Source organism: Marmota flaviventris, chromosome 2 (assembly GCF_047511675.1).
Source record: "Marmota flaviventris isolate mMarFla1 chromosome 2, mMarFla1.hap1, whole genome shotgun sequence".
In the NCBI taxonomy this organism is placed as follows: Eukaryota; Metazoa; Chordata; class Mammalia; order Rodentia; family Sciuridae; genus Marmota; species Marmota flaviventris.
The window spans coordinates 29,198,329-29,225,430 of NC_092499.1; the positions used below are offsets into that span (position 1 = coordinate 29,198,329).

The 27,102-nt window shown below is 38.1% G+C and overlaps 1 protein-coding gene across 8 annotated transcripts in view; it reads right to left on the reverse strand.

Annotated features, from left to right (window-relative positions):
- Positions 1-209: 209 nt before the first annotated feature.
- Positions 210-27,102, reverse strand: part of Znf410 (zinc finger protein 410) — a 37,527-nt gene continuing 10,634 nt past the window's right edge. For 4 of the 8 annotated variants that reach the window (XM_071607683.1, XM_071607685.1, XM_071607682.1 and 1 more), the window contains 7 exons: positions 23,386-23,536; positions 22,379-22,560; positions 18,106-18,195; positions 11,037-11,162; positions 9,467-9,607; positions 7,929-8,056; positions 210-817 (listed from right to left, as the gene is read on the reverse strand). In XM_071607683.1, the coding sequence (XP_071463784.1) occupies positions 770-817; positions 7,929-8,056; positions 9,467-9,607; positions 11,037-11,162; positions 18,106-18,195; positions 22,379-22,560; positions 23,386-23,536 (866 nt within the window). In that variant the 3' untranslated portion in view covers positions 210-769. The remainder of the gene's footprint in view (positions 818-7,928; positions 8,057-9,466; positions 9,608-11,036; positions 11,163-18,105; positions 18,196-22,378; positions 22,561-23,385; positions 23,537-27,102) is intronic. The other 4 variants (XM_027931498.2, XM_071607686.1, XM_027931501.2 and 1 more) reach the window with 4 other exon arrangements.

The window sequence follows — 27,102 nt, forward strand, 5'->3', positions numbered from 1 at the left end:
TTTTCTCTATAAGGAAACAAGTTTTGTCTAAAACAAGAACCAAATAACTGCCTGGGCTGTTTTATTTAAAGGGAAAAATGGATCATGTGATTTTTAACTTAAGAAACAAAACAAAAACCTCTTAACATGCTACTATTATGTTCCATAAGCAAAGAAAACAAAGTGACCAAGTAGAGGTGTACAGGACAAGACAGTACCTCAGCCTGGGCCAAGGGGAGATTCAAGTAATTTATTTTTTGCAGCCCAATGGCTGAGAGTCTGTTAACTCAGGTTGCTAAAGGGAGAATGCAGACAGAACTGACATCACTCCCTTCTTCAAAGCAACAAGGCATCTTGAAAACTTCTGGTGAAGTTCCGTAGTTGGTGACAGGACATTGTTCATCCCTGTGAAAAGATAGCTGGATCTGGGATGAAAGCTCTTCAAAGGAAAACCTCCCCTCAACCAGTCATAATGGAAAACTTAAGCCAACACGTAATTGAATTCACTTTAGGGAAAAGTCTATCCCAAAATTTTGCAGTGGGGAGAGAGGCAGGTTGTTACCCATCCCACGATCACTGCTTGGCTCCTTGTCTGAATTAGATGGTGGCTGAAGAAAAGCTCTCATAATCCATTTTCTCTGCCAGGGAAGATAAACAGGAAAAAGTAGAGTCTTGTCCTTCACATATTCATTTGGTTCTGGCAGGTCGTGAGCCTTTGCATCCTTATTCCCACTATGCATTCTGGGATCAGAGCTGCTCTTCCAGGAGCACCCATGCTCATGTCCGTCTTTCAGTTAAATCTCCTTGGTTTAGTAACTGTAAAAGATTGAAAGCATATCTAAAATAGGTTATAGGTGAATTATAGGAAAATTAATTCATAATAAGCACAAGGGTTAAGAGTGAAGGGTAGGGAACACACTTGGGAGGTAAGTGAAGGGCATTTAGTTCTGAAGCAAAAGACAAGCATAGACTGATAGATCTTTTTCATATATTAGCCTTGGGACAGCACTTGGGCCACTTCATGATGCTGTCATATGAACTATGGCAATAAAATATCCTATCTATAAACAGATCTATTGTTTGAATAGTCACTTACTTACCAATCAGTGATGGAGGAATGTGTAACTTACAAGGAAATCAGAAATAGTGGAGCTAAAACTCTTTAGATGTTTGTGTCAGCCAAAACACAGACTGAAACCTGAATGAGAAGAAAGCAGGAAAGGAGCCGTTCTGTTATAAGACCTAAGAGCTGAAAAGGGTTTAAAAGAATACCTTTCCTTTGATGAAGGGATATAGTCCTGAGGGACACTCTGAGGGTGGCAGCAAACACTGACATTCTACTTGACACGTAAGGCTTCTGTTCAAAGGGAGGTTTCATGTAATATAAATCACGAAATCATATATTTTCCTATATTATTATAAAAAGAAAGTGAAATGGCGCCAGGGTTGTGGCTCAGTGGCAGAGCGCTTGCCTTGCACATGTGAGATACTGGGTTCAATCCTCAACACCACATAAAAATAAAGATTATGTCTATGTATAACTAAAAAAAATTTTTTAAAAAGTGAGATGGGAGCAATTCAGTGAAATTCAAAATAAAAATTAGGCTTAACATCAAATGAGGTAAGTTCTTGAGCTTGATATGTATTTATTTGGTGATCTTAATTTGGATAAAGGTAATTTATATAGCAGAATTTAATGATGGAATTAAAAGAAAATTTAAACAAAGTTTAAAGAAATATTCAAAACTTAAACCATAAATTTCCTTTGATGCTGTGTGGTACGGATATAAGAATGGTGTATTTTTGGCCTGGGGATATAGTTCAGTGGTAGAGCCCCTGCCTAGCACAGAGACCCGGGTTTGATCCCCAGCACTGAAATGTAGAATGTAGGCCAAGATTCTGATAAGGCTGCACTCAAACTCAGCAATGGCACTTTTGGAGAAACAAACAGAATTTGTAATTATGTTTTCTGCTTTGATTTATTTGGAAAATACTCTAAGATATAGTTGAAGCTGTCTGGGTTCAAAGCTATACTGGTTCTTGAATTCAAGAATGTAAACTCAATGTAAATATGGAACCTCACTTGGGATGACCTTCAGTGGGTAAGAGTCCAAAAGCCCAGGTTGCAATCAGCCCTGTGCAATGAGTCCTTTAATTCTTAGAGGAGACCTCAGGCAATACTAAGAAAAACCGGAAATTATATAATCTGAACCCTTTGAATAAGTTCCCCCCATCACCTTTGATACTGGGGATTGAATGCAAGAGATCTCTACTACTGAGCTACATCCCCAGACTTTTTAAAAATTTGTTGTTGTTGTTTGAAACAAAACATTTTATTATGGATTAAGAGGCACACAGAAACCTGTGCAATGGATCCATGTGTCCTTCACTAAGCTTAAACAGACATTAACTCAGAGTCAAACTCATTTCAACTCATCCCTTCCCTGCCACCACCACTGCTAATCTACTAAACTATTCTGAAGCAAATTCTTGTTCAATGATTTCTGTCATAAATAAGTCGTCCTTATGGATATCTAAAAGATGAGCACTTTTTATAAAAATATAATCACAATATCATTATCCCAGCTAAAACAAAGTAACAGTAATTTCTTAATATTATCCCATATGCAGTTGGCCTTGCTGAGCTTGGCCTTGAAGTTGTGATCTTCTTGCCTCAGCCTCCTGGGTCACTGGGATTACAGAATTGTGCTACTATACCTGGATTTGAATGAGAGTTGGCTCAAAGTTTTTTTTTTTTAACATTTTCCATGAAATTTCTGATACCTGATTTGTTCTCTGATTTATTTATTTATTTATTTATTTTAAACTAGGGATTGAACCCAGAGGTGCTTTACCACTGAGCTGTATTCCCAGTCCTTTTTCTTTTTAATTGCTGAGGCTGGCTTCGAACTTGTGATCCTCCTGCTTCAGCTTCACAAGCTGCTGTGTTTACAGGCATGCACCACTGTGCCTAGCTGACCTCTGATATTCTTGCTAAGGTATTTTTGTGGTACTGGAGATCAAACCCAGGGGCCCTCTATTACTAAGTCATATCCCCAGTCCTCCCCATCACTTTTTTGAGATAAGGCCTTGCTAAATTGCCCAAGATGGTCTCAACTTGCAATTCTCCTGCCTCAGCCTCCCAAGTCACTGGGATTAAAGGCATGCACCACATAGTCTGGTTATTTTTACATCAATATTTACATGGGTTAGAAGTTCATCAGTAGATCTTATAGATCTGATCTACAATGCATGATGACCTCCAACAGCAGATGGAAGAAGCAGCTTGTGTTGTTTTAAAACCTGCAAATAGCCTACATCTTCTCTGGTATCTGACCTTGCTTTTTTCCCAAGTGCTGGCGATCAAACACGGGGCCTTGTGCATGTTAAGAAAGTGCTCTACAACTGAACTACCCCCCCTTCAGCTCAAAAGAATTCTTAGAAATCAACATAACTAACTCACCAGAGCAAAGAACAGTTAGTACTTAGTCCTTGGATTAGGAAGAAGACTAAGCCTGGAGCCTTGAATGCCTTATTAAAATGAAGTTACTAGAGAATATGATATGCCCACCTAGAAAAGAAGAGGAGCTACACAGTGGAAACGTCCATGGTAAGGAGAAGACAATAAGGCAAGAGATGTGGGGCTCAGCAGAGGGTGTGTCTGTAAATATACAAGGACACATGAGGTAAAAAGTGATAGTGCAGGATTTTTAGTTACATTAAGGGCAGCAATTTCCTCTTTGAGTTAATATTTTTCTGTTAAGTGTTCAGGGCTTTCATTATGAAATTGGGTACTTAGGGGCTGTTAGACCCTTAGCTTTTTGGGGGGTAAAGGACTTACTGTGTTCTTTTGTTTGTTTTTACAGTACTGAAGATCAACCCAGGATCTTGCATATGCTAGGTAAGTCCTCTACCAGTGAGCTATATTCCAAGTCCTCTTTTGATTTTTATTTATTTATTTTTAATAAGTTTTTTTTTGGTACTAGGGAGTAAAACCTGGGGTACCTTTACCACTACAGTACATTCCCAGTCCTTTTTCTATTTTGAGACAGGATCTCACTACATTTTGGAGGCTGGTCTTGAACTTGCAATCCTCCTGTCTCAGCGTCCCAAAGTCACTGGGCTTAACAGGTATGCTCCACCACCACCTGGCTCCTCTTTTGATTTTTAGGCAATCTATGTTACCGAGTCTGCCTAAGGTTGTCAGTAGGCAGCATCTACAAGTCAATGCCAAGACCCATGTGCCTAGGTTCAAATGAACAAATTTACTATTTCTAGAATTCTACATATGTAAACATGATCATATTTTACCCATGCAGTAGCTCCCAATTGCCCCCAGGACAAAAATTATGTCTTAGAAAGTCCTTCAAGAAGGAACCAGCTTAGGGCTGGGGATGTGGCACAAGCAGTAGCGTGCTTGCCTGGCATGTGTGTGGCCCGGGTTCAATCCTCAGTACCACATACAAAAACAAAAGATGCTGTGTCCGTCAATAACTAAAAAATAAATATTAAAATTGTCTCTCTCTTTAAAACTAAAAAAACAAAAGAAGGAACCAGCTTAGGGGCTAGGGTTGTGGCTCAGAGGTAAAGCACTTGCCTACCATGCGTAAGGTACCGGGTTCAACCCTCAGCACCACATAAAAATAAAGATATTGTGTCCACTGGTAACTAAAAAATAAATATTAAAAAAAGAGAAGGAACCAGCTTATCTTTCCAGCTCTCATGTTTCTGTTCCAGCCCATCTACCTATTTTATGTCCTATCATATTCAATCATCTGGGGTTCAGAGATGCATCCCGCTCCCTTTCTCTGCCTTGTACAGTGCTGCCCTTATGCAAGTTATTTTCTTCGTAACTCTTCCACCTCCTCCATCAAGATGACTTCTATTCATCCCTTAGGTCTCAACTTAAAAACTCTAAAATATATTCTCTGACTTTTCTTAATATAGGCGCTTACTACACTGTTAAAAATTGTTGGTTTATTGATCTCCCATTCCTCACATTCTAACCTCTCTGTACAGCACAACTCCTGGGACACCATTAATATAGTTATGAAGTTATAAAAGATAGAGGCCTGCCTGTAAGCTGAAATAGGCAATATTGTGTTTACTATTGTATAACTAGCATCCTAAAGTGTGCTTTGCATCAAGTATGTAACAAATATCAGTTGAATGAAGTAAGGTTTTATATGTCTGGCATTTTACATGGGGTTACCTGAACTGCTTCAATTTTTTTAAAAAGTATTTATTGGTATAGGAAAGCTGTATGCTTTTTAAAAAAAAATTGTCATAGGATAATTTGTGTAAGGTAAAAATAAGATAAGGCCTTGCTAAATTGCCCAAGGTGATCTCAACTTGCAATTCTCCTGCCTTAGCCTCCCAAGTCACTGGGATTAAAGGCATGCACCACATAGTCTGGTTATTTTTAAAGCAATATTTACATGAGTTAGAAGTTCATTAGTAGATTCTTATAGATCTGACCTATAATGCATGATGATCTCCTGGAAATTATTTTTCTGAAATGACCATTTCAGGTATCCCATTTTGCTAGTCTTAATAAAAAGAGATCTAGGCCATGATCGATAATAGTTGCCAAACTTTTACATAACCTATAAGTCATTTTGGGGGGTGCAGGGTAGGTACCAGGGATTAACTTGGGGGCACTTGACCACTAAGCCACATCCCAGCCCTATTTTATATTTTATTTAGAGACAAGGTCTCACTGAATTGCTTAATGTCTCGTTAATTTACTGAGGCTGGCTTTGAACTAGCAATCCTCCTGCCTCAGCCTCCTGAGCCGCCTGGGATTACAGGTGTAAACCACCACACCTGGCTTACAAGTTATTCTTAAGACTAGTAAGAGAGTGAGTGCTATCATGTGCCTCCCAATGAGATGTAATGAGAAGCAAGAGCATCACCTGTAAAATATTCTTGTCAAGGCAGGAGGGGAATGAATCTAACCAAACTTCTAAATGTAACTATAAGTGTTTTTAGGAAACCTGGTAGAGAAATTAAAAGTACATCAGCCAAAACTAGAATTCTTAAGGGAAATTCTTCAGGACAAATAACCCAATTCCTTAAATAGCTAACGATACTATAGGGGAAGGGGGGAGTAAAGGTAAGGAGGGGATTATTAAGGAAAATTAAGAGCTAAATTAAACATATGGGCCTTGTTTGAATCCTGATTCAAGTAAACCAACCATAAAATGACACTTTTAAGAAAAAAATAGAAGAACATGAATATTTGAAATACCAGAGGATATCAATAAGTTATAATTTTGTTGGGTTTGGTAAAGATAGCTATTTCTGAAAGTCCTTGTCTATTAGAGAGTATACTAAAAATTTACAGATATGTCAACAATTTGCTTTAAAATACTCCAGCAGAAACTCAATGGCAACAACAACAAAGATGGGGGGGGGGTTAAAAAAGAGTATAAAGTTAATTACTGCAAATGAATGACAGGTGCATAGATTCACTGTACTATTATCTCTCACCACACACCCCGAAAACTTCTGAAACATATATTTGAAAACAGAAAAATGAAGAAGGGCAAAAATGAAGGAGAAAGAAAAAGCTCCTAAGGTGAGACAGATAATTAGTTTCAAAGCAATAACCTGGAAGAAATGACTTAAGATTGAACCAATGATTCCAGTAGCAAAATATTCAAAATAATAGAATCAAGGCTTTGAAAGGGTCACAACAATGAATGAACAAAGAAAGGGCCCGGCAGAGCATTAGCACAATGCCCAGAATCCTGTGATCCTGGGGATCCCAAGGAATATTTTACAACAATTGAGAATATTCAATATAGAATGCACAGTTATTTGAATAATGTAGAAGTTCACTGTGGCAAAATTATAATGACAGGAAAGAGGGGGAAAAGAAGGGACAGCACTGAAAAATAAACTAATAGCTAAGTTTATTTTAAACAGCTAAGGGATCCAAGCTACTTAACTTTTGGCAAAAGTTAATACACAGCCAGGTGCAGTGGTACACACCTATAATCCCAGTGACAGGGGAGGATGAAATAGGAAGATCACAAGTTCAGGCCAGCCTGGGCAACTTAACAAGACCTTGTCTCAAAATAAAATTAAAATAAACTTGTGATGAAGTCATGTACTCACATGACACTAGACCAATAAAATATCCTAAGATTTCAGAAGCCTGTCTGATTCCCATTCTACTCTTTAGGTCTGAGCCAAGACCATAGAGTAGGAACCTAAAATCAATCTGAAACACCTCCTTAATGTTAATTATTCTCATTCAACAAGCAACTGAACACATTCCTTTATGCCCAGTTGGCATAGTATGGCATCTCTTAGACTATAACCAGAGCAGGTGAATGTTAATTATTTTGAATTGTTTTGTTACTAAGCTTTTTTTGCTCAAAGGTTTGTTCCAGGATGTTATTTCCTTTAGTGGTAGAGCACCTTGGGTTCAATCCCCAGTTCCTTTGGTACTGGGGATTGAACCCAAGGTGCTCTACCACTAAATTACCCTAGTCCTTTATATTTTTTATTTTGAGACAGGGTCTCACTAAATTGCTCAGGCTTGCCTGTAACTTGAGATCCTCAGGCCTCAGCCTCCTGAGTTGCTGGGATTACAGGCCAGTGCCACTGCACCCAGTAGATGTTATTTTCTTTATACAATAAAAAACAGTATCCACAATGAGGCAGAAAACAGTGGTAACAGACATCACTGATTAAAGAATATACATAAAGGAACTCTAAAAGTGAGAGTCCCAGCTGTGACAGAGTTATCTCCCAACTCACAAGACCCTAATACTCAAGTTCTTAGCAAGCGGGATTTGCTTAGCTTAAAGGAAGAAACTCCAGTCAAAGTTGCCAGGAAATGGAAATTATAAAGAATTTTTTCAGTTCCTCTAAACTAGATTCCCAATCACTCTCATTACGTCACCATAGAAACAAAACAGGGCAAGAGACAGTTTTACCTCTTGCGGATTTACTGCAGTTAGAACAGAAACTTCATATGACTGCCTCCCTGACTGCATGGTCACCAAGTGATGTGTCACATCAGGCACTGAAGACAGGGGACGTGGGGATCCTTCAGTGAGCACCTCTGTGAAACAGAAAAATGAATCTTCAATGAAAGGTAAATTCTCAGATATACCTAATGCCGCATCAAGCCTTTCAATAAGAAAAACTCTAAAAACTGTTCTGTGAAAAAGTGAATCCCACATTCCTATATTTCTTCAAATTAATTCCTGCCTGATAATCAATACCAGTGAAATTTGGAAAGTATTAAAAAAGAAGGATGAAAGAAAAAGAATTCTTGATGCAGAAACTGATAATTTTTCAACAAACCAATTTAGAGTAATATGGCTTTACCACTGTTACTTGGACTATAATGGGGTATGAAACAGGCCAAATGAAGTTCAGGCAGGCAAATCAGGGAATCTGACCAGCCCTTGCAACAGTCACCAATAATTCCAGTAGTGCAATACGTGCAGGTCCAGAACTTAAGCTAATCCTGGCTTCAAAGTTCTCACTCAGTGTGCCTTCCTCAGAGCTGGCAAAGCAGTTTCATGCAATTCCTGTGCCTCTGGCTTTGGTTATCTACTCAGATTATTCATGAAACAAGAGGAGGCATACTGTGGTAGCATACAAGCCCCATATGGGCTCCACACAGAAGTTACACAAACACAGTCACACCCAAAACTAAGATATAAATACCTAAAACACAGGACCTCATACTAAAATATAAACAAGTGAGATCACCATAAAAATCTTCTGGTAACAATTTACAGATAAATCACTTAGCTCTCAACTCATTTATCCTCTATGTGTTTTGTGGCTTACACTGCTCTTCCAGACTCTATACTGAATAATTTAAGGCTTGGTGATACACTCTCTTTCATTTACTCTATCACAAATGGATTTTAAGGTCCCTATTCTAATTTTATTCTTTCCCATGGTGCCAGGCACACAGTAGGCACTGAATAAATGCATGCTGACCTCACCTGGTAAGTTTTTCAGAGAAGAGGGCCTGGCCTGTGTAACTTGGGTGAAATTTCTATACCAGAGAGGAGCAACTGTTTCCTAGAGAGCCCCTTTTTTTTTCTCCAGAAGATATGGCTTTTGAAGGTATGGAGAAATTGCTTTATATCTCCTCTGTAAAACCTGGTTATGTTCTGTTTAAATGTTTTAAAAGTTAAGTTCTTCCATAACTGCAATAGGAAAGACAGAAAGAGTTGGCCTAGGATGCTAGGATTACAGATAATTTTCCCTTTAAATTTTTTTTTCTTTATCTTTGGAGTACATCATCTTCAATGATTTAAAAAAACAAAACAAACCAAAAAAACCCTCAAAAAATCCAAAAAAACACAGATTCACTATCCACCCCAGTGAATAAGAACACAAATGCTACTCAATCATACCATAGCTACTCACAAGAAATCTCCATTCTGTAGTCAACCCATTCCTTAGCCTCAAGTTGCAGCCTTTCCCCCAGGAGAATTACAAGTCTTACCATCATCAACTCCCAGGATAGAATTGGTATTTGGTAGGTTCAAGGTCTCTCCACCAAGGCTGGGCTGGGAATTCATAGACACCAGGTTTTTACTGGGTACTGAAGCCTCTTCAAGCAAACTACTGCCCATTAGTGGCTCAGCTGCACAGAGAATAGGGTGTGAGAGACATGCAGCAGTCAATGCTAGGCCAGGTCCTCATCTTCCTTCACAAGGAAGCTAGAAGTTTTATCTATATCTTGGATGCCACATCCCATTTCACCCATTTTCAGGAAATGAGAAGAAATCTAGAAGGGAAGTTGAGCATTGGGGATAATATCTTGCTCAATATCTAAAAAATAGCATATGAAATGGAAAGAATAGATACCCAGAAAGAAGTACTTGGAATGAATAATAGGTTAAGGAAGACATGAAAAAGGAATAAGAATAAAAAGTTATTAAATTAAAGATAGGGCAAAAGACATTCAAATGATATCTAAAAAACATTTAAACTTTTGTTATACATAAATCTTTTATTATATGCTTTCCAAATGCTGGTTCATGGACCAGAACTAGTTACTCACTAAGGGAACTTTTATGGTTTTTGTCAGGTGTTTTTTGAGACAGGATCTTCCTATGTTGCCCAGGTTGATCTCAAAACTCCTGGGCTCAAGTGATTTTCCCACCTTAACCTCCCAAGTAGCTGGGAAAAACAAGCACATGTTACTAGAAGAACTTGTATTTATTTATTTGTTTTTTGATGATGATGATGATGATGATGATGATGATGATGATGATTTTCCAGTGCTAGGGACTGAACCCAGGGTTTGATCACAACAGACAAGAACTCTACCCACTGAGTGATACCCCAGCTCTTAGGGGAACTTTTGTGTGTATGTGTGGTATTAGGATTTAAACCCAGGGCTTCATGCATGAAAGGCAAATGCTCTACCTCTGAGGTAACTTCCAGCCCTTTTTAAAAAATTTTGACACAGGATCTCACTAAGTTGCCCAAACCAGTGATCCTCCTGTCTTAGTCTTCCACTTCTCTTGTGCATGCACCACTGTTAACTGTGTTGGGAAATTTTTAAAACTACAGATTCTGGGATCTTAAAATTTATTTTATCTCATTTTCAAATTCCTTTGTTTTGTATGGATGAAGACAAGAGAATGAGTAATAAGAAAATATATGCTTTAAAAAATGCCGGTGACTGGGCATGGTGGTATATATCTGTAATCCCAACAACTTGGGAGGCTGAGGCAAGAGGACTGCAAGTTTGAGGATAGCCTCAGGATATGGACAGATGCTCAGAAACTCAGTGGACCATGTCTTAAAAAGGACTGAGAATGTGGTTCAGTGGTAAAGCACCCTTGGGGGAAGGGGATTGGGGGGGGGGGTAAGGAAAGGAAAGGATACAGTGTACAGATGATTGTATTATATAGCTATGTTTGGAAATCACTAGTCCATCAAATGAAACCAGGTCTCTCTACCTGAAACATTATCAGAAAATCTCCAGACAACCAAGCAGGCCAGTGACTTGGCTCTCTGAACCTAGAAGACACAGTCCTCCATTATGTCCCCACCCTCCTCACCAGTTTGCTCCTGTTCTTGATTCCCAGCTGCTCTCAGCTGCAAGTGATGCTTTCTCATGTGTACATTTCTGCTCCCACTCTGAGAGAAGGTCTTCCCACAGACTTGGCACTGATGAGGCTTCTCTCCTAAAATAAGGATTAGGTTAGACAGGGCAGCCAAAAAGATGGGATGCAATTCTGATGGCAAGAGAGTAGACTGAAGACTTAGATGAAGAGGGTCAGAGAATGTTAAACTAAACACAAGAGGTTACTTCTCCCATTCCCCACCTTTGTCAGCCTCTTAACTTTCAACACATGGGGAAATCAGGAAGGGTCAGCATACTCATTACTTCAAGCCTCAGTCCTTTCTAGATCCACTGTACTGTGGCCTTCTGAAACAGCCTCTTTAGTATAGGATCATGGCAACCACATGAAGTATTTAACCAGCTTCCTTGGTACCGTAAACCAAATTCAGAATACTCTATTACCGAACTATATCCCCATCCCTAATTATTTTCTGTTTTGAGACAGGGTCTTGCTAAGTGGTCCAGACCAGCTTCAAACTTGTGATCCTCCAGCTCAGCCTCCCAAGTAGCTATGATTACAGTATACACTACCACACCCAGCTTTTACTTTTCAGATAGCCATCAATGGACCTCTAGGACATGTACCCTCCTCAAGCATTCCAACTCTGGGTTTATAACATCCCCTGAACCTATTCCTTGCCGCCTTGGTGTTGCCATGTGGGGACTGAGGCCTAGCACTATCAGATCCTGATATATTTTTTCTTTTCTTTCTTTTTTTTTTTTTAAAGAGACACTAGAATTGAAGATTTTTAAATAAAATCTTCCAACCTGTAAATGCTAGGAACAAATTTACACAATTGATAAAAACACTATGCAGCAATTTTCATTGCTTTTGACAACACAAAAGTTTACAACTTTTGAGGCAGGGAATCAGACATTATCTAGAAAAATTACAAATGTATTTGTCCTTTGATCTAGGAATTCGACTTGTAAGGTGACCTATCCCAGAGTTACAGTGGCAAATTGTTAAACATCTATGTACAAGGTTATTCACGGTAGCATCATTTTAAATGGCTAAAGACTAAAGACAATACAAAATTCATCAGAGAGTGACTGAATAAATTTACAGAATATAAGCACGGTGAAATATTATGAACGAATCTACAAAAAGGAATAGTGAAAATTTCTATACATTAGATATGGAGTGAATCCAGGAAGTACTGTCAGGTTAAAACAAAAATATACATAACTAGGCCTGGGGATATAGCTCAGATAGAGTGCTTGCCTTGCATACACAAAGTCCTTGGTTTAATCCCTAGCACCACAAAAAACAAACAAAAATATATATACATAACTACAGAACTATACACATACTATGCTACCTTTGTGTAAGAAAAACGTGTTTGGAAACCACTAGCCCATCAAATGAAACCACGTCTCTCTACCTGAAAACATTATCTGGAAAATCTCCAGATAGCCATCAGAGACTGACCAAATAAATTTACAGAATAACCACATCCCTACGATGGCTACAATCAAAGACAAAAACAAGTGTTGGCAAGGTTGTGAAGAAACTGGAACCCTCATACACTGCTTGAAGGAATGTAAAATGGTGCAGCCATTTTGGAAAACTGGCAGTTCCTTAGAAAGTTAAACAGAATTACCATATGACCCAGCAATTCAGCTCCTAAGAACATACTCAAAAGAAATCGAAACACATTAATTGCTAAAACTTACATGGAAATGTTGATAACAGCCTTATTCATAATAGACAAAATGGAGGGGTGCTAGGATTGTGGCTCAGTGGTAGGGCACTCGCCTAGCACGTGCGAGGCCCTGGGTTCGATCCTCAACACCACATAAAAATAAATAAATAAAATAAAGAGATTGTATTCAACTATAATTTAAAAAAAATGGAGTACATCCACACAAGTATTATTCATTCATATTAAAATTCAGTGTGAATATATGCTACAATGTGAATGAATTCTAAAAATATATGCTAAGTGAAAGTGGTCACAAAATGATACATATTGTATAATTTAATTCATATGAAATGTATTTTATAGAACAGGCAAATCTATACAGACAGTAAATTAACAGTTGCCAGGGGACGAAGGAATAGAAAACTAAGAAGTGACTACCAGTGGATAGGGGTATTGTTTTGGGGATGATGAAATATTCTTTAATTGAATACTGATGACAATTGCAAAAATATGAATATACCAAAAATCACCCAATTGCACACTATTTAAAAGGGGTAAATCTTATATGAATTATATCTCAATTTTAAAAAATTGTGTGAGAGAAATATAAAAAATAGATGTTTTTGTTTATGTTTGCAAAAGGAAATACTGGCCAAAAGAGAAAAACACCTGTAAGAGCCATACACAGTTGCACATGTCTGTAATACCAGATAATTTGGGAGGCTGAAGCAGGAAGATCCCAAATTCAAGGCCACCCCAGCAACTTAGCAAGACCCTGCCTCAAAATAAAAAATAAAAAAGGTTGGAAGTGTAGAGCACCCTTGGGTTCCACTCTCAGTACCAGGGGAATAAAAAAGCAAGAACAAACAAAGAAAACTAGTCCCTACATAAATTAAATGATTTTAAGGAAACAAGATTACTTTATTTCAATAAATTAGACAACTTACATGAAATAAATTCCTAGGAAGATAATTAGAAAAACTGAACCAAGAGTAGAAAATATGAATAGATCCATAGCAAATAAACTGAATTAGTAATTGAAACTCTTACTCCAAAGAAAAGCTTCCTTAGTGAAAGTTTAAATATTTAAAGAAATAATACTAATCCAACACAAATTCTTCTAGAAAAGAGAAGAGCAGACTTATCTATTTATATTTTTGTATTATCCCTGATATAAAAGCCAGATAAAGACATCATCAGGATGGGCTGGAGTTGTGGCTCAGAGGTAGAGCGCTCACCTACCATGTGTGAGGCACTGGGTTCGATCCTCAGCACCACAAAAAAATAAAATAAAATAAAGATATTGTGTCCACCTATAATTAAAAAATAAATATTTTTTAAAAAAGACATCATCAGGAAAAAAAACTAAAGACTTCATGAATGTACATATAAAAATCCTTAACAAACTATTTTAATCCATTTTCTGTTGCAGCACAAAGTATCTGAGGCTAGGTGATATATAAAGAAAAGTGGTTGATTTAGCTCACAGTTTTGGAGGCTAAAAGTTCAAGATTGAACAGCCCCATTAATCTGGCTATTTTAAAACACTGGAGGTAAACCAGCCTTGTACAGAAGGGGCCAGGTGTGCGGGGTGGCCTCATTTTATAACAACTCCCAAGAGAACTAACACTGTCTTCCCTCTGGAAGACAAGCATCAATCCCTTCCAAGGGCAATGCCCCCAGTGACTTCCTCATTCATAAAAGTTCCACTACATCTTAACATCACCACACGGGAGACCAAGCTTCCAACTTGGTCTCTTGAACCCTAGAGGGACAAACCATTACACAAACTATGAGAAAATCAAGTCTAGCACAATATAAAAGGGATTATATACTATGACCAAGTGGAATTTATTCCAGGAGTACAAAGTTGGAACCACACACACACACAAAAAAAAATCAATTAATGTATCACACTAATGCAATACAAAAACAGTCATCTCAGTGGACATAAGAAAAGTGTTTGTCTGGAGCTGGGATTGTGGCTCAGTGGTAGAGCGCTTGCCTGGCATGTGTGAGGCCCTGGGTTCGATTCTCAGCGCCACATATAAATAAATGAACAAAATAAAGGCCCATTTAAAAAAATAAAGGAATCTCTTTAAAAAATAAATATCCTTTTTTAAAAAAGCATTTGTCAAGACCCAACACCCATTCATGATTTAAAACAAACAAACAAACAAAAAAAAAACCCACAAAACTCTGAAACTAGGACTAGAATAGAAGTTTCTCAACTGTTAAAAACATGGGATGGGCTGGGGATGTAGTTCAGTGGTGCAGTATTTGCCTAGTCTGTCTTGGGTTCAATCCCTAGCACATGAAAGGAGAAAGTGGGAAAAGGATTGAGGGGAAAGGTGAGATGCAGAGAGGGGAAAAAAAATCATGTAAACAAAACTACAGTTAACATTGAACTTAATCATGAAAGGTCAAATGCTCTCTGAGACTGGAAATAAGTCCTCTCTCACCACTTCTATATAACATTGTACTGGAGGTCCTAGCCAGTGCAAAAGGCAAGAAAAATAAATTAAAGGTATACAGTTTAGAAAAGAAGTAGTAAAATCATTTCAATTCTTATGTGACACAATCTCATACTTAAAATATCCTAAGGAACCTATTTTAAAAATCTACAAAAACTCAACTGTTGTTGATGTTTCAAGGTCAATATAATTCAATTGTATTTCCATATAGTAGCAATTAACAAACCAAAAATAAAATGAAGAAAAAGAGCATGAAAAATAAATATTAAAAGTAATCAGAGCACCAATTCCTTATTTTCAAAACTCATAATTAAAATATTAATAAATTAAAATATCCTGCCTTACATGTGCAAATGATCAAATAGCTTACTTGATGGGGAAGAATATCAATGTATAGAAGAATTCCAGCTAATGTGAAAGGAATAATAGAACAAGAAAAATCAACATTTTACAATTCCTAATGAAATAACAGATTTGGGCATCATTCGGGAGTGAAATCATAAAGTGAATGGTTAATAGGGAACTTTACAAAGCAGGCTGTTACCACCTGAAACCACTGATCAATTGTGGATTCAAACACTGTGTGCCTCGTGATGTGGTACAAAATGAAGCACACAGAACCATTCATGATAAATTCTTGCCAAAAAACTGAATCTTTGAAACTGTTAGAGTTTAGTTCCATTCACAGGAAATATAAGGAAACAAATGACATAAAAGGAAGCTAACCAACAAATCTAGAATGTGGAATGTTCTAAAGGACCTAATTGACTCTGTTCTCAACAAGTCTATGAAAAAAAAAATAAATGAATGTAAAAAGATCTAGATTAAAATAGACTTAATAACCAAGTGCAATATTGGACTTTGTTGAATCCTTATTTAAACAAACCAACTTTAAAAGTCATTTTTGAGGCAACTGGAAAAACTGAACTTGGACTGAGTGTAGCATGAAACCAAAGAGTTAACTGTTATTGCAAGAACATGTTTTCTTTATATTTGTGTATGTCTGACATAATTTTACATAAAATTAAGTAAAATAAAACACTCTACAAGCTAAGCAAAACACATCAGAAGTCCATATTCTGTCCGTAGGATAACAATTTGCCATGTCTACTTAGAATTATCATTAAAAAAAAAAAAAAAAAAAAAAAACTGCTTTACCCTAAGATTTCAACTCTGAAGTTTATATCCGTGGTTGATTATACCTCTCCCAATCCCTTGTTCCCACTGAACTGCCTTAGGGTCCTCATTATAAATAACTTCCAGTTCTTTCTCTCCACTTTTCCTGTACTGGCTTTTTTTGCTTCCCATGGACATTCATCTCAAAAATTATCTGATTCCATTCTAGAATCTCTCTCCACCTTGAGTTCACCTTTCCTTGGCAAATCTCTGCTCTGAAAAACTCCATGGCTCATTTTCTCCAATGTCCAGCTTTTAAATTGTTGACTTGGAGAAAATTCCATTAAATCTGAACAGGTCCATGAAAAAAAGTCATTCCATCTATTCTTAGCTGTGTCCTCCCCCTCGCTGCTATTTCCCAATCCTTTTATTCACTCTTATTAGTTCATTCAGCAAATTCCTACCATGGCTGGGGCATTTTCCCACCTCTAAGACACATACAGGTTAGTCTATAGGCTCTTCCATTTCTCTTCCAACCCCTTTTCTAACCCCTTCTCTTTCTTAAGTCAATAGTCTTATCCTGCGGCTTCTATTTCAATATTACTGTATATCCAACCAATTGTGGATTTGAACAAATTATTCCACTGAGTCTCTATGCTCCTGCCATTCCCTGGAGCAGACTCTTGACCAGACTAAAAGAAACAGTTTTCTGATTTCTTCCTGTTTCAATTTAGCTTATCTATCACTGCCAGAATAACCTGCAGTAAGCTGAGTTCTCATCAGGCTGTATCTATGGCAGGCTCCACAAACTCTCCTTCCTGGCATTCTAGTTCCTTTTAAAACCATCTTTCCAGCCTGCTTCCAACATAATTTACCAAGTCTCACAGGAAACAGTCCCACTAAAATATAGATTTCTCCCTGAGCTGTACCTGACTTTGGATTGGGAAGATAGGGAAGACAGGAAGGAAAAGAATATCACTTTAGCTTTTTTCTATTGAGCTCAAAAGGACTGGTTGGTGTAGAATATTTTCAGATATTTTGAAAGACACTGTTAACAGGGAGAACCAGTCATCTGTGTAGAATGAGAATATTGACAGAATTACGGGGAATTAATTTAAAAATACAAAAAGGAATGGATCAATAACTCTCTTTTCTACACTAATGGCAACAAGGTTGTAATTGCCAAAGGCATCGTTTCTATAAAATTGGTGACTGAAGCAAGATCACCCACACCTTCTCAGAAGGCTGTAATATTACTGGTATGCTGCCACAGACATCAATCTTCCTTCTTTCTTCAACAAAAACATCAGTTCCTATGGGGCTGGGGTCGTGGCTCAGGGGTAGAGTGCTTGCCTAGCATATGTGAGGCACTGGTTCGATTCTCAGCACCACTATAAATAAATAAAGGTCCATCAACAACTAATAAAATATTTTTTAAAAAATCAAGTCAGTTCCTAGTCCATGTTTGATATAACTTAGGAAGCACCCAGCACAGTACTAAATTTACTCATCTTCTTAGAAAAGGTCTGGATTAGAAAGTTCCTCAGTGACTCAGATAAAAATAGATTCCCCATCTCCCATTAATTATAAGACTCTTTGAATACAATTATTAAGGACCCTGATTTTTATTTAGTCAAGATGATGAGAAGTTGTATGTACCTTTAAGGTAAACAGTTTGTTTCTTTTTAGACGTTTTTTATACTACCCCCTACCAACCTTTTGTCTTTTTACTATTCCTGAAATCTACAAATGGCATAGGTTCCAATACCTGAGTGAACCACCAGATGTTTTCGGAGGCTAGAATACTCAGCAAAGGAACGGCCACATCCTTGGGCTTCACAAAGGAAAGGCTTCTCTCCTAGAGGTAGAAAATGAGATAAAGACTCAGTCTTCTGATGACCTGACTTTCTACTACTCTCTTTTCCCATCAACTTTGTTTTCAATGACTTATTCATTCTGATTTCTTTGGTTCATGCTACATGCTACATAATATCAATCAGATAACTTAGCAAGTGTTGCCTCTCAATAATCTAGTATACAGCCTAAAAGATAGCCATGCTTTTTCCCTTAGAAGGGCTGCCTCTGAGCCTCATATTTCCTTTTCCCTCCTAGCTCAAGGGCTGACTCCTCTAGCTTTAAGAATCCCATCCCTTCTGATGACATTTAAAGAATAAATTTGGACTGGGGTGTAGCTCAGTGATAGGGTGCTTGCCCAGCATGCACAAGGTCCTGGGTTTGATCCCCAGCATCACAAAACAAAATAAAGCCCCCCTGACACACACACAAAAACAAGTTTCTATGCTGTCAGGATTCTTTTTAAGACTCAGATCCATATTTTAGGTTTAAAATAGACATTATACAGCCTCATTCCATAAAACAAAGGAATGAAGAGATATTTTAGTCATAGGGGTGAAGTTTTGTGGAAGTAGTCATATCCACATAGTTGTGTTACAGATGATCTATTTTGTGTTTTTTCATTATTTTTATCTTCTACAATATTACTTTGTTATTTTAAAAAAATCAAAGCTGGGGGCTGAGGTAAAGCTCAGTGGTAAAGCATTCATTCACCTAACACATGCAAAGCCCTGGGTTCAATTCCTAACACCATATGTTAAAAAAAAAAAAAAAAAAATCAAAGGAAAAGAAGAATTTTTTATACTACTTTTGCAACTTCTTGTGAGTCTACAATTATTTCAAAATAAAAAGTAAGTGCTGGAGATGTAGCTCTGTGGTAGAGCATAGTATGCACAACGCCTGGGTTCAAGATTTAGGACTGCAAAAAAAAAAAAAAGTGGGGGGGGGTAAAAAATGAAGCCTCTATCCTCCAAGGATCATAGACTAGTATAAGAGATAAACATACTCATAAATAATTGTAATACAGTTCATGAATGAAAAAGTGCTATAAGCATTTAGAAGGGAAGAAATTTTTGTGTGTGTGTGGGAGGGGGGAGGTACTGAGGATTGAACCCAGCCAGGGGTGCTATGCCAATGGGCTGCAACCCCAGCCCTTTTTTATGTTGAGACAGGATCTCACCAAGTTGCTTAGGGCATCTCTAAATTGCTCAGGCTGGCTTTAAACGTGTGATCCTCCTGCCTCAACTTCCTGAGCCACTGGGATTACAGGCATGTGCCATTGCACCCAGCTGAGAAGGGAAGGAATTCTAATAGCAAAAATTTTTTGAAAGATGATGAATTTCAGCTGGTCTGATAAGCGGAGAAGGATGGAAAGGAATTTCAGGCACAAGAAATAGTGTGAAGAGTGCCTTGAAACTGAGAGGGCCTGAGATAAGTTCAAAATCCATCAAGTGAAGCTGGTATGTTAACAACACATGAGCTAGGTTGCAAAGCTCGTATTCTTATCCTTTGCAATCAGCTAATCCTAGCAGGAGGAACAGGAGTGGGTAGCACTGCTCTTGGTTGTAGTGTTCTTTTAGACAATACCACACAGTTAATTTGGGAACTGGAGTAGTCTCTAACTTTTGGCGGGGGGGTGGGGTGGGGGTGCTAAGCATGTGCTCTACCACTGAGCTATACCCACAGTCCTTTTTAATTTTTGAGACAGAGTCTTGCTAAGTTGTCCAGGCTGGCCTTGAACTTGAGATCCTCCTGCCTCAGCCACCTGAACAGTAGGCATTATAGGCTTTCACCACCATATCCAACTACCTATAATTTTTTTGAATGCTATCTGTATAGTAGTACCCGCCCCAGAAAGATAGATGCTCAAAAAGATGATCAATGAAGGAACAATATGCTAATACCTTTGACAAAGGTCATGAAAACAGAAAATTTTAATAATAAGGTCAAATGTTTAACAAGATGAACTACAGAAATATGAGGATTTAGAAGGATTCTACCTCAGAATATAGAGGTAAGGAATCTCTTCATCAAGCTAACCTAGGGGACACAACCTACCTATTTGGAAACTGAGAGGGCCATAATTTTACTGAGATAAAAGACACGGAAGAATGAAGAGGAGGTTCAAGAGGCAATTCAGCATAATGGTTAAGAAAGAACATGGGCTTTGCAATCAGCTAATCCTAAATTCAAATCCTAATATTACCATTTATTAATAAGGGGAAGATAATTTATGTCTCTGAGAACTGGCTTTTGATCTTATTATATGAAGATAATACAATTTCAAAAGATTATTCTGAGGGTTAAATGAGATAACATGAGTTTAACAACTCAGCATAGCTCTTGTCACACACTATATTCAGCAGCTTTAAGTATTAATATTAATGCTAAAAAATTATCTCAAAGACCAAGTTGTCAGGATTTGAAAATAAAATCCTTGGAAGAGCTTTGGAGCCATATCATAATTTAAAATCCAACTCTGCCATTTCCTACCTGTAAGATGTTGAACAATTTATTTAACTCTCTAATCTTCTGTTTCTTTATCAATAAATATATTATTTAATGTTATATTGAAAATTAAAGGAATTAATGTGCATGTGGTTGGTACATATTAAAGTGCCTCAATAAAAGCTTGTATTGCTATATTAACTATTATTAAGACTCAGATCTGTACGGCAAATTATTCAATTGAGGTTTGAGATTATGAGAGTACAATGAGAAAAATGGAAGAAAAATGAAATTCTGAAATTGGTGAGCAATAAAGACATTAACAGAGAAAAGGGCTAGCAAAAGTTATAATGAAGGGGAAAAAAACAATAGGGGAAATAAGGTCATACTTTAACGTAAAAAAATGTTTGAAGATGTTCAGTGTTATCTCATGTTACAAAGATGATGAGCAGCAAGAGGATGAAGTTTCTGAATTTAACAATTGGGGCTGGTAAACTCACTTCTTAGCTATTCAGCTGAATGGTTTTCTTATTCTTTTATTAAAATTGCTTTCTTGGGAGGGGAGCGGGGATAGTAGAGGATAGGAAAGGTAGCAGAATACAACAGTTACTAATATGGCATTATGTAAAAATGTGGATGTGTAACCGATGTGATTCTGCAATCTGTATTTGGGGTAAAAATGGGAGTTCATAACCCACTTGAATCTAATGTATGAAATATGATATGTCAAGAGCTTTGTAATGTTTTGAACAACCAATAAAAAAAAAAATTGCTTTCTTGGGGCTGGGGTTGGGGCTCAGTGGCAGAGCACTTGCCTAGCATATGTGAGGCACTAGGTTCAATCCTTAGCACCACATACAAAAAATAAGTAAAATAAAAGCAAATTTTAAAAATTACTTTCTTGGAGCAAGTATAGTTTACTTTCTCAAGAAAGATGAAAAGAGAACTATTCTGCCCAAAATAGATACAGAGGTTATATCAATCTAGAGACTCATGCCTAGAAAAATTGTGGTTTCAGCTCATGCTTCACCTTTAATTGAACCTGCTATCACTTCAAGAATGCAAGAATGAACAAACAAACAAAGTGGCAAAAAAGCAGAGAACAATTATACTTCCTCAGATGGTCATCTGGGTTCAGTGCTTATGTTTTGGCAACAGACTAGCACATGCTTGAAAAATCACGTGGCCTGGAAAATCACCCTTAGATTCTTAGACTAAGAATCAAGGAATCTTTATTTTGCTCCCTTGACACCAATATGCTGTTTGACCTGGAACAAGTTACTTTCCATTCTAGTTCGCATGATGTGAAGTTCTCTCAAGAAAGTAAACTCCTTAGAAGTCGCAGATTACATCTTTTGTATTTTTCCCCACTTTGCCCTATTTAGTGTTCTGTATGGTTTGTGCCACTCAATGTTACTGTCCAAAATACAAGAGGTGCAGTGTTCAGAAAAATCTGAAAACAGACTGATTTTATCCATATCTCCTCACATTGTTCCTGAGAAGGTCTTATATCTCTTCCTACCATTAGGTTCCTAGAGGCAGAAATCAATACTATCTACTCCTCACATACAGATAAACTTTGATAAGTCACTGTATGAATCAGAAAGTACTGCAAGGCATTTGAAAAAAGAAATCACATCTTCAGAGTTCTAGCAATAATTCTACCCCTTCACTTCTATTCCCACTTGAGTCTTTCCTGAGGATAGGCAAGCAAGTGCTCAGCCCAGGGTTGCACACACCTGTGTGGATGCGCCGGTGGTTCTTCAGGTTTCCAGCTGTAGTGAACTGTTTACCACAGCTGGATTCAGGGCACATAAAAGGCTTTTCCCCATTGTGGGTCCTCATGTGCACCTTTAGCCTCTGCAGCACATAGAAGCTTTTCCCACAACCTTCTGCAGGGCAGATGAAGGATCGGTCATTTCTGCAAAATTAATTATATAAACAACAACACCTGGAAATACTCTTTACTAGAGATGACAAGTCAAAATTTCTATTGACTCTCAAGGCAGACATTTAAACTCCAAACCTGAATATTTCAGACTTAACCTGAAAAGACTGTTAAAATTGCAGATGCCCAACTTCCTCCCAATACTAATTTCCTAGGTTTAGGGTAGGAGCTGAGATTTACGTATTATATTTTAAATTCTCAAACTATGTTTTATAATGAGATTTGAGAATTCATACTTTTTTTTTTTTAAGAGAGAATTTTAATATTTTATTTTTTAGTTTTCGGCAGACACAACATCTTTGTTTGTATGTGGTGCTGAGGATCGAACCCGGGCCGCACGCATGCCAGGCGAGCGCGCTACTGCTTGAGCCACATCCCCAGCCCTGAGAATTCATACTTTTAAGATATTCAGGTAACAATCTTATTTACATATTTATTAGGAAAAAGGTAAATTAAACAATGCAAATCTTTCTTTAAAAAAAAACAAGGGGCTGGGTTTGTGGCTCATCAGTAGAGCACTTGCCTCATATGTGTGAGACACTGGGTTTGATCCTCAGTACCACATAAAAATAAATAAACAAAATCAAGGTATTGGGTCCATCTACAACTTAAAATATATATGTATATACATATTGTGTGTGTGTATGTGTGTGTGTGTGTGTATGTATGGTGTGTATAAGTTAGCTGGAGTCCCTGCTTCAATTTGTCAATTCCTTTAATTTATTAATTCAGGGAACAAGTTGCTCTAAAAGCATTAGTGTTCTTAAGCTCCAAATATGAGACCTCAGAATTGCTCACCGATGAGTTTTGAGGTGGTACTTGAAGTGAGCTGGCCACACAAATGTCCGATCACAACCTTCAACTGTACACTTGAGCTTCTTTTCCACTTGGGGAAGTGGTCCAGAATCTTTGGGTTGTCCATCACCAGAACCAAGGTGGACATTTTCTCCTGTAACAGAATCATGTATTTACAACCCAGGGAAGGACCCTGCTCCAATACTGAGGTTCAAATAATAGAACTCATATATTTAACTCCTAGTGATATTTTTTTTTTGGGGGGGAGGGGGTACTAGGGATTGAACCCAGGGATGCTTAACAACTGAGCCATAGCCACATTCCCAGCTCTTTTTACTTTTTTTATTTTGAAATGGGGTCTTGCTAAGTCGCTTAGGCTGGCCTCAAACTTGTGATCCTCCCACCAAGGACTCACTGGAATTACAGGCATGCCCCATTACACCAAGCTTCTAATGATAATTAATCAGATATCTATCTTCGTCTTCTCCACTTCTTTTTTTTTTTTTTTTTAATATTTATTTTTTAGTTATCGGCGAATACAACATCTTTGTTTTGTATATGGTGCTGAGGATCGGACCCGGGCGGCACGCATGCCAGGCGAGCGCGCTACCACTTGAGCCACATCCCCAGCCCCTCTCCACTTCTTCTGTACCTGTTTTAGAACAGAAATGAGGGTGTTCTACATCCTCTTCCCCTTATTCCAGAGAACTACTGACAGCTATCATGTTTTGTTTCACAAAACAGGGCCTCTTTGACAAATGTAGAAAATATCCAAAATGGTTTCCTATCAGAAATCTCAAAATGTAGAATTAAACCTCTTTTTTATTATATACATTGGTGGGGAAACAAGGAGATCAACACCCAAAGTGGGATGCTATAGAAAAGGCTTAAAAGTTCTGGGCTAGGTAATAGCCAGGGACAGTGGTGCACATCTATAATCCCAGCAACTCAGCGGGCTGAGGCAGGAGGATTATGAGTTCAAAGCCAGTCTCAGCAACTTATTGAGACTCCATCTCTAAATAAAAATATAAAAACAGGCTGGGTATGTGGCTTAGTGGTTAAGCATCTCTGGATTCTATCCCTGGTACTGAAAAAAGTTAGAGATAATATCTACTGGCATAATGCTTAATAGACTAAAAGGAGGTGAGTGGTAAAATGTGCCTTGATTTGTTTTAAATGAAAATAGTTCATTAAAAACTTGTATAGATTCCACATTAGTAGACATTATTCCTTTTACTTCATCATCTTCAAGACACAGTTGGAAGCTGGGAGGATGGTGCACACCTGTAATCCCAGCCACTTGGGAAACTGAGGCAAGAAGATCAGAAGTTCTAGGTCAGCCTTGACAACTTAATGAGACTGTTTCAAAATAAAAAATAAAAAGGGCCAGGTATAAACCTCTGAGTTTAATTCCTACTACCACACACACACACACACACATACACACACACACACACAAAAGATTTCAGTGCTAAAGCTTGATTTGTGATAACGACAATGCTGAATCATGTCGTCCTAATATCTGTCACAGGTTTATGAGAAAAAACAGAGTCAGACCTAAAACAAAAAGATTAATGGCATGTTACATAAGCAAAGATTTTATGCCTTTTGGTAGTGTTTTGAATATATCCATGGTTCTCAAGCTTTAACATGCATCAGAACCAAGTTTCTGATATAATAGGCCTGGAATGGGGCCTGAGAGTTTGTATTTTTAAGTTGCCAGGTAATGCCAATGATCAAGGGTCAATGTTTTGAAAATTACTGGAGAAAATGGCACAAATTGCAGGCATGCCTAACTTAAAAAAAAAAAAAAAAAAGGCATGAAATCCATCATACCTAATTGTAAAATTGCCATGAGCAGCCATTTAGTTTTAATAAAACATCATCATCTGCCACACTGACTTAATATTAATCTTGTTTTATTGGTTTTATAGTTTTATTTGTTAATGGATGAAACTTTTGATTTCACAGTGGTGTAAGAGCTCTAAAAGCTTACACAGAACTTTTGTTTTTACATATTTAAAAACATTATAATAAAAACAATTGAATATAAATTCAGTATTTCCCCCCCCCCCTTTTAAAATGTGTTCTCTTAGTGCTGAGGGTGTAGCTCAGTGGTGAAGTGCTTTGCCTAGCGTGCACAGGCCCTAGGTTCAATTCCTAGTACTGAGGAGAAAAAAATTGGTGGTCTGCTGACAGCCTGCCCAGGGAAATAGTTTTTGAAATACAGGACTTTTTTGCTAATGGGAATGGAAACTGTATGGAGGCAAGGAACCTGTATGATATCCCCAAGGTTCTGTCCCAGCCTGAGTGGCCTGAAGTTTCATCTGACATCTGGCCTCTTTTAAGAGCAAAACAAGCAAGCCTACCACAGAAAGAGGCTCTGATGGAAGAGTTTGCAACAAAGACAGAGGGGCAACAGATTCCTCAAGATTCCAGAGGTAAGAGGGAAGAAAGGAGTCTTAAGTGGACTCAAGACTTCCTAGAAAAATGTCACTAAGCCAGGAAGGCAAAAATATATTGTCTGGGAACCATAGGTTCAGAAACCTCCTGGCTTTTGGCAAGAGTTGGGAGACAGACTATGAAGCCTCAGAGGAAAAAAAAAAAAAAAGCCTCAGAAAAGTTGTTCCCAAAGCCTCCAAGCTGAGTTGTTCCCAAAGCCTCCTTCCCCTCTCCAGCACTGGGCCCCATCTGGGAAGGAGGCATATCTGCCCTTCCTTCAGTGTCTGAACAGCATCTACTTGGCAGCTCTCTCCAGACCCCTGATGTTTTAGGCCTTCAAACTCTTGACATATGGATGTTACTATCTACCTCCAGCTCTGTGTGGGACCCAGGGTTCTTCAGTAACCCATCACCTCACATTAGGGCTCCAGCACATTCCCTGTCCAGTTTCTCCCTTGCTCAGAGAACCCAGGTCACAACTCCTCAAAGCTTCCATACTACCCTTCCTGTAGGTTCTAAGGTCTCCACAGCCCCAGGGCACTCACTTTTGTTCAATGAGTTCTACTAGACAGGCTCTGGGCTTGAGTCCAGACATCAGCCCCCTAAAACCCAGCAGAAGGGCCCTAACTTGCACCTGCTGATCTATAATGAGGGAAGCCCATGACCCTGTCAAGGCCCAGAGATGGGGCATTAACTCCCCTCCCCTAAAGTTGCTTTACCCCAAGGATACATACTGCCTTGACTGCCCGGCTGTTCTGTGAGATCAACCTAGCAGGTGACTAAGGTTTCAAGTTCCCACACTAACTTCCTGCTCTGCCTGCTCTCCTGCTTCAGATTGCTAGGCCCCTGGAGGTGTCTGCAGACTCACTATGCACCCCAGCACACACACCAGCAACTCTACAATTGTGTAATGGCCTAAGTAGGGACTGAAGGATGCAGGGTCTGGATAGGAGTAGCATAGGCACTATGCAAGGAAATAAGGAAGGAGCTGCTGAGCTGAAACCCCAGACTCACCAGGGTTGAGGGCAAGTGACTTTACTACTCCTGAGCCTAGGCTGGGTGGTGATGGTGGTATGGGTTTAAGAAAAATTGCTCTGTATATTATCTGAAGTAGAGAATTAAAAATACTAGTTTAGTTGATTCTGCACACAAATCTGGCATGGCCAAGTTATCTCACAGAAAATAAGACAAGCAATTTACACATTTCTAGCCTTCCATTCTCATTAATAAAATAACTTGGATTATATACAACTCAAAATATAGCCCTTACATTACCAA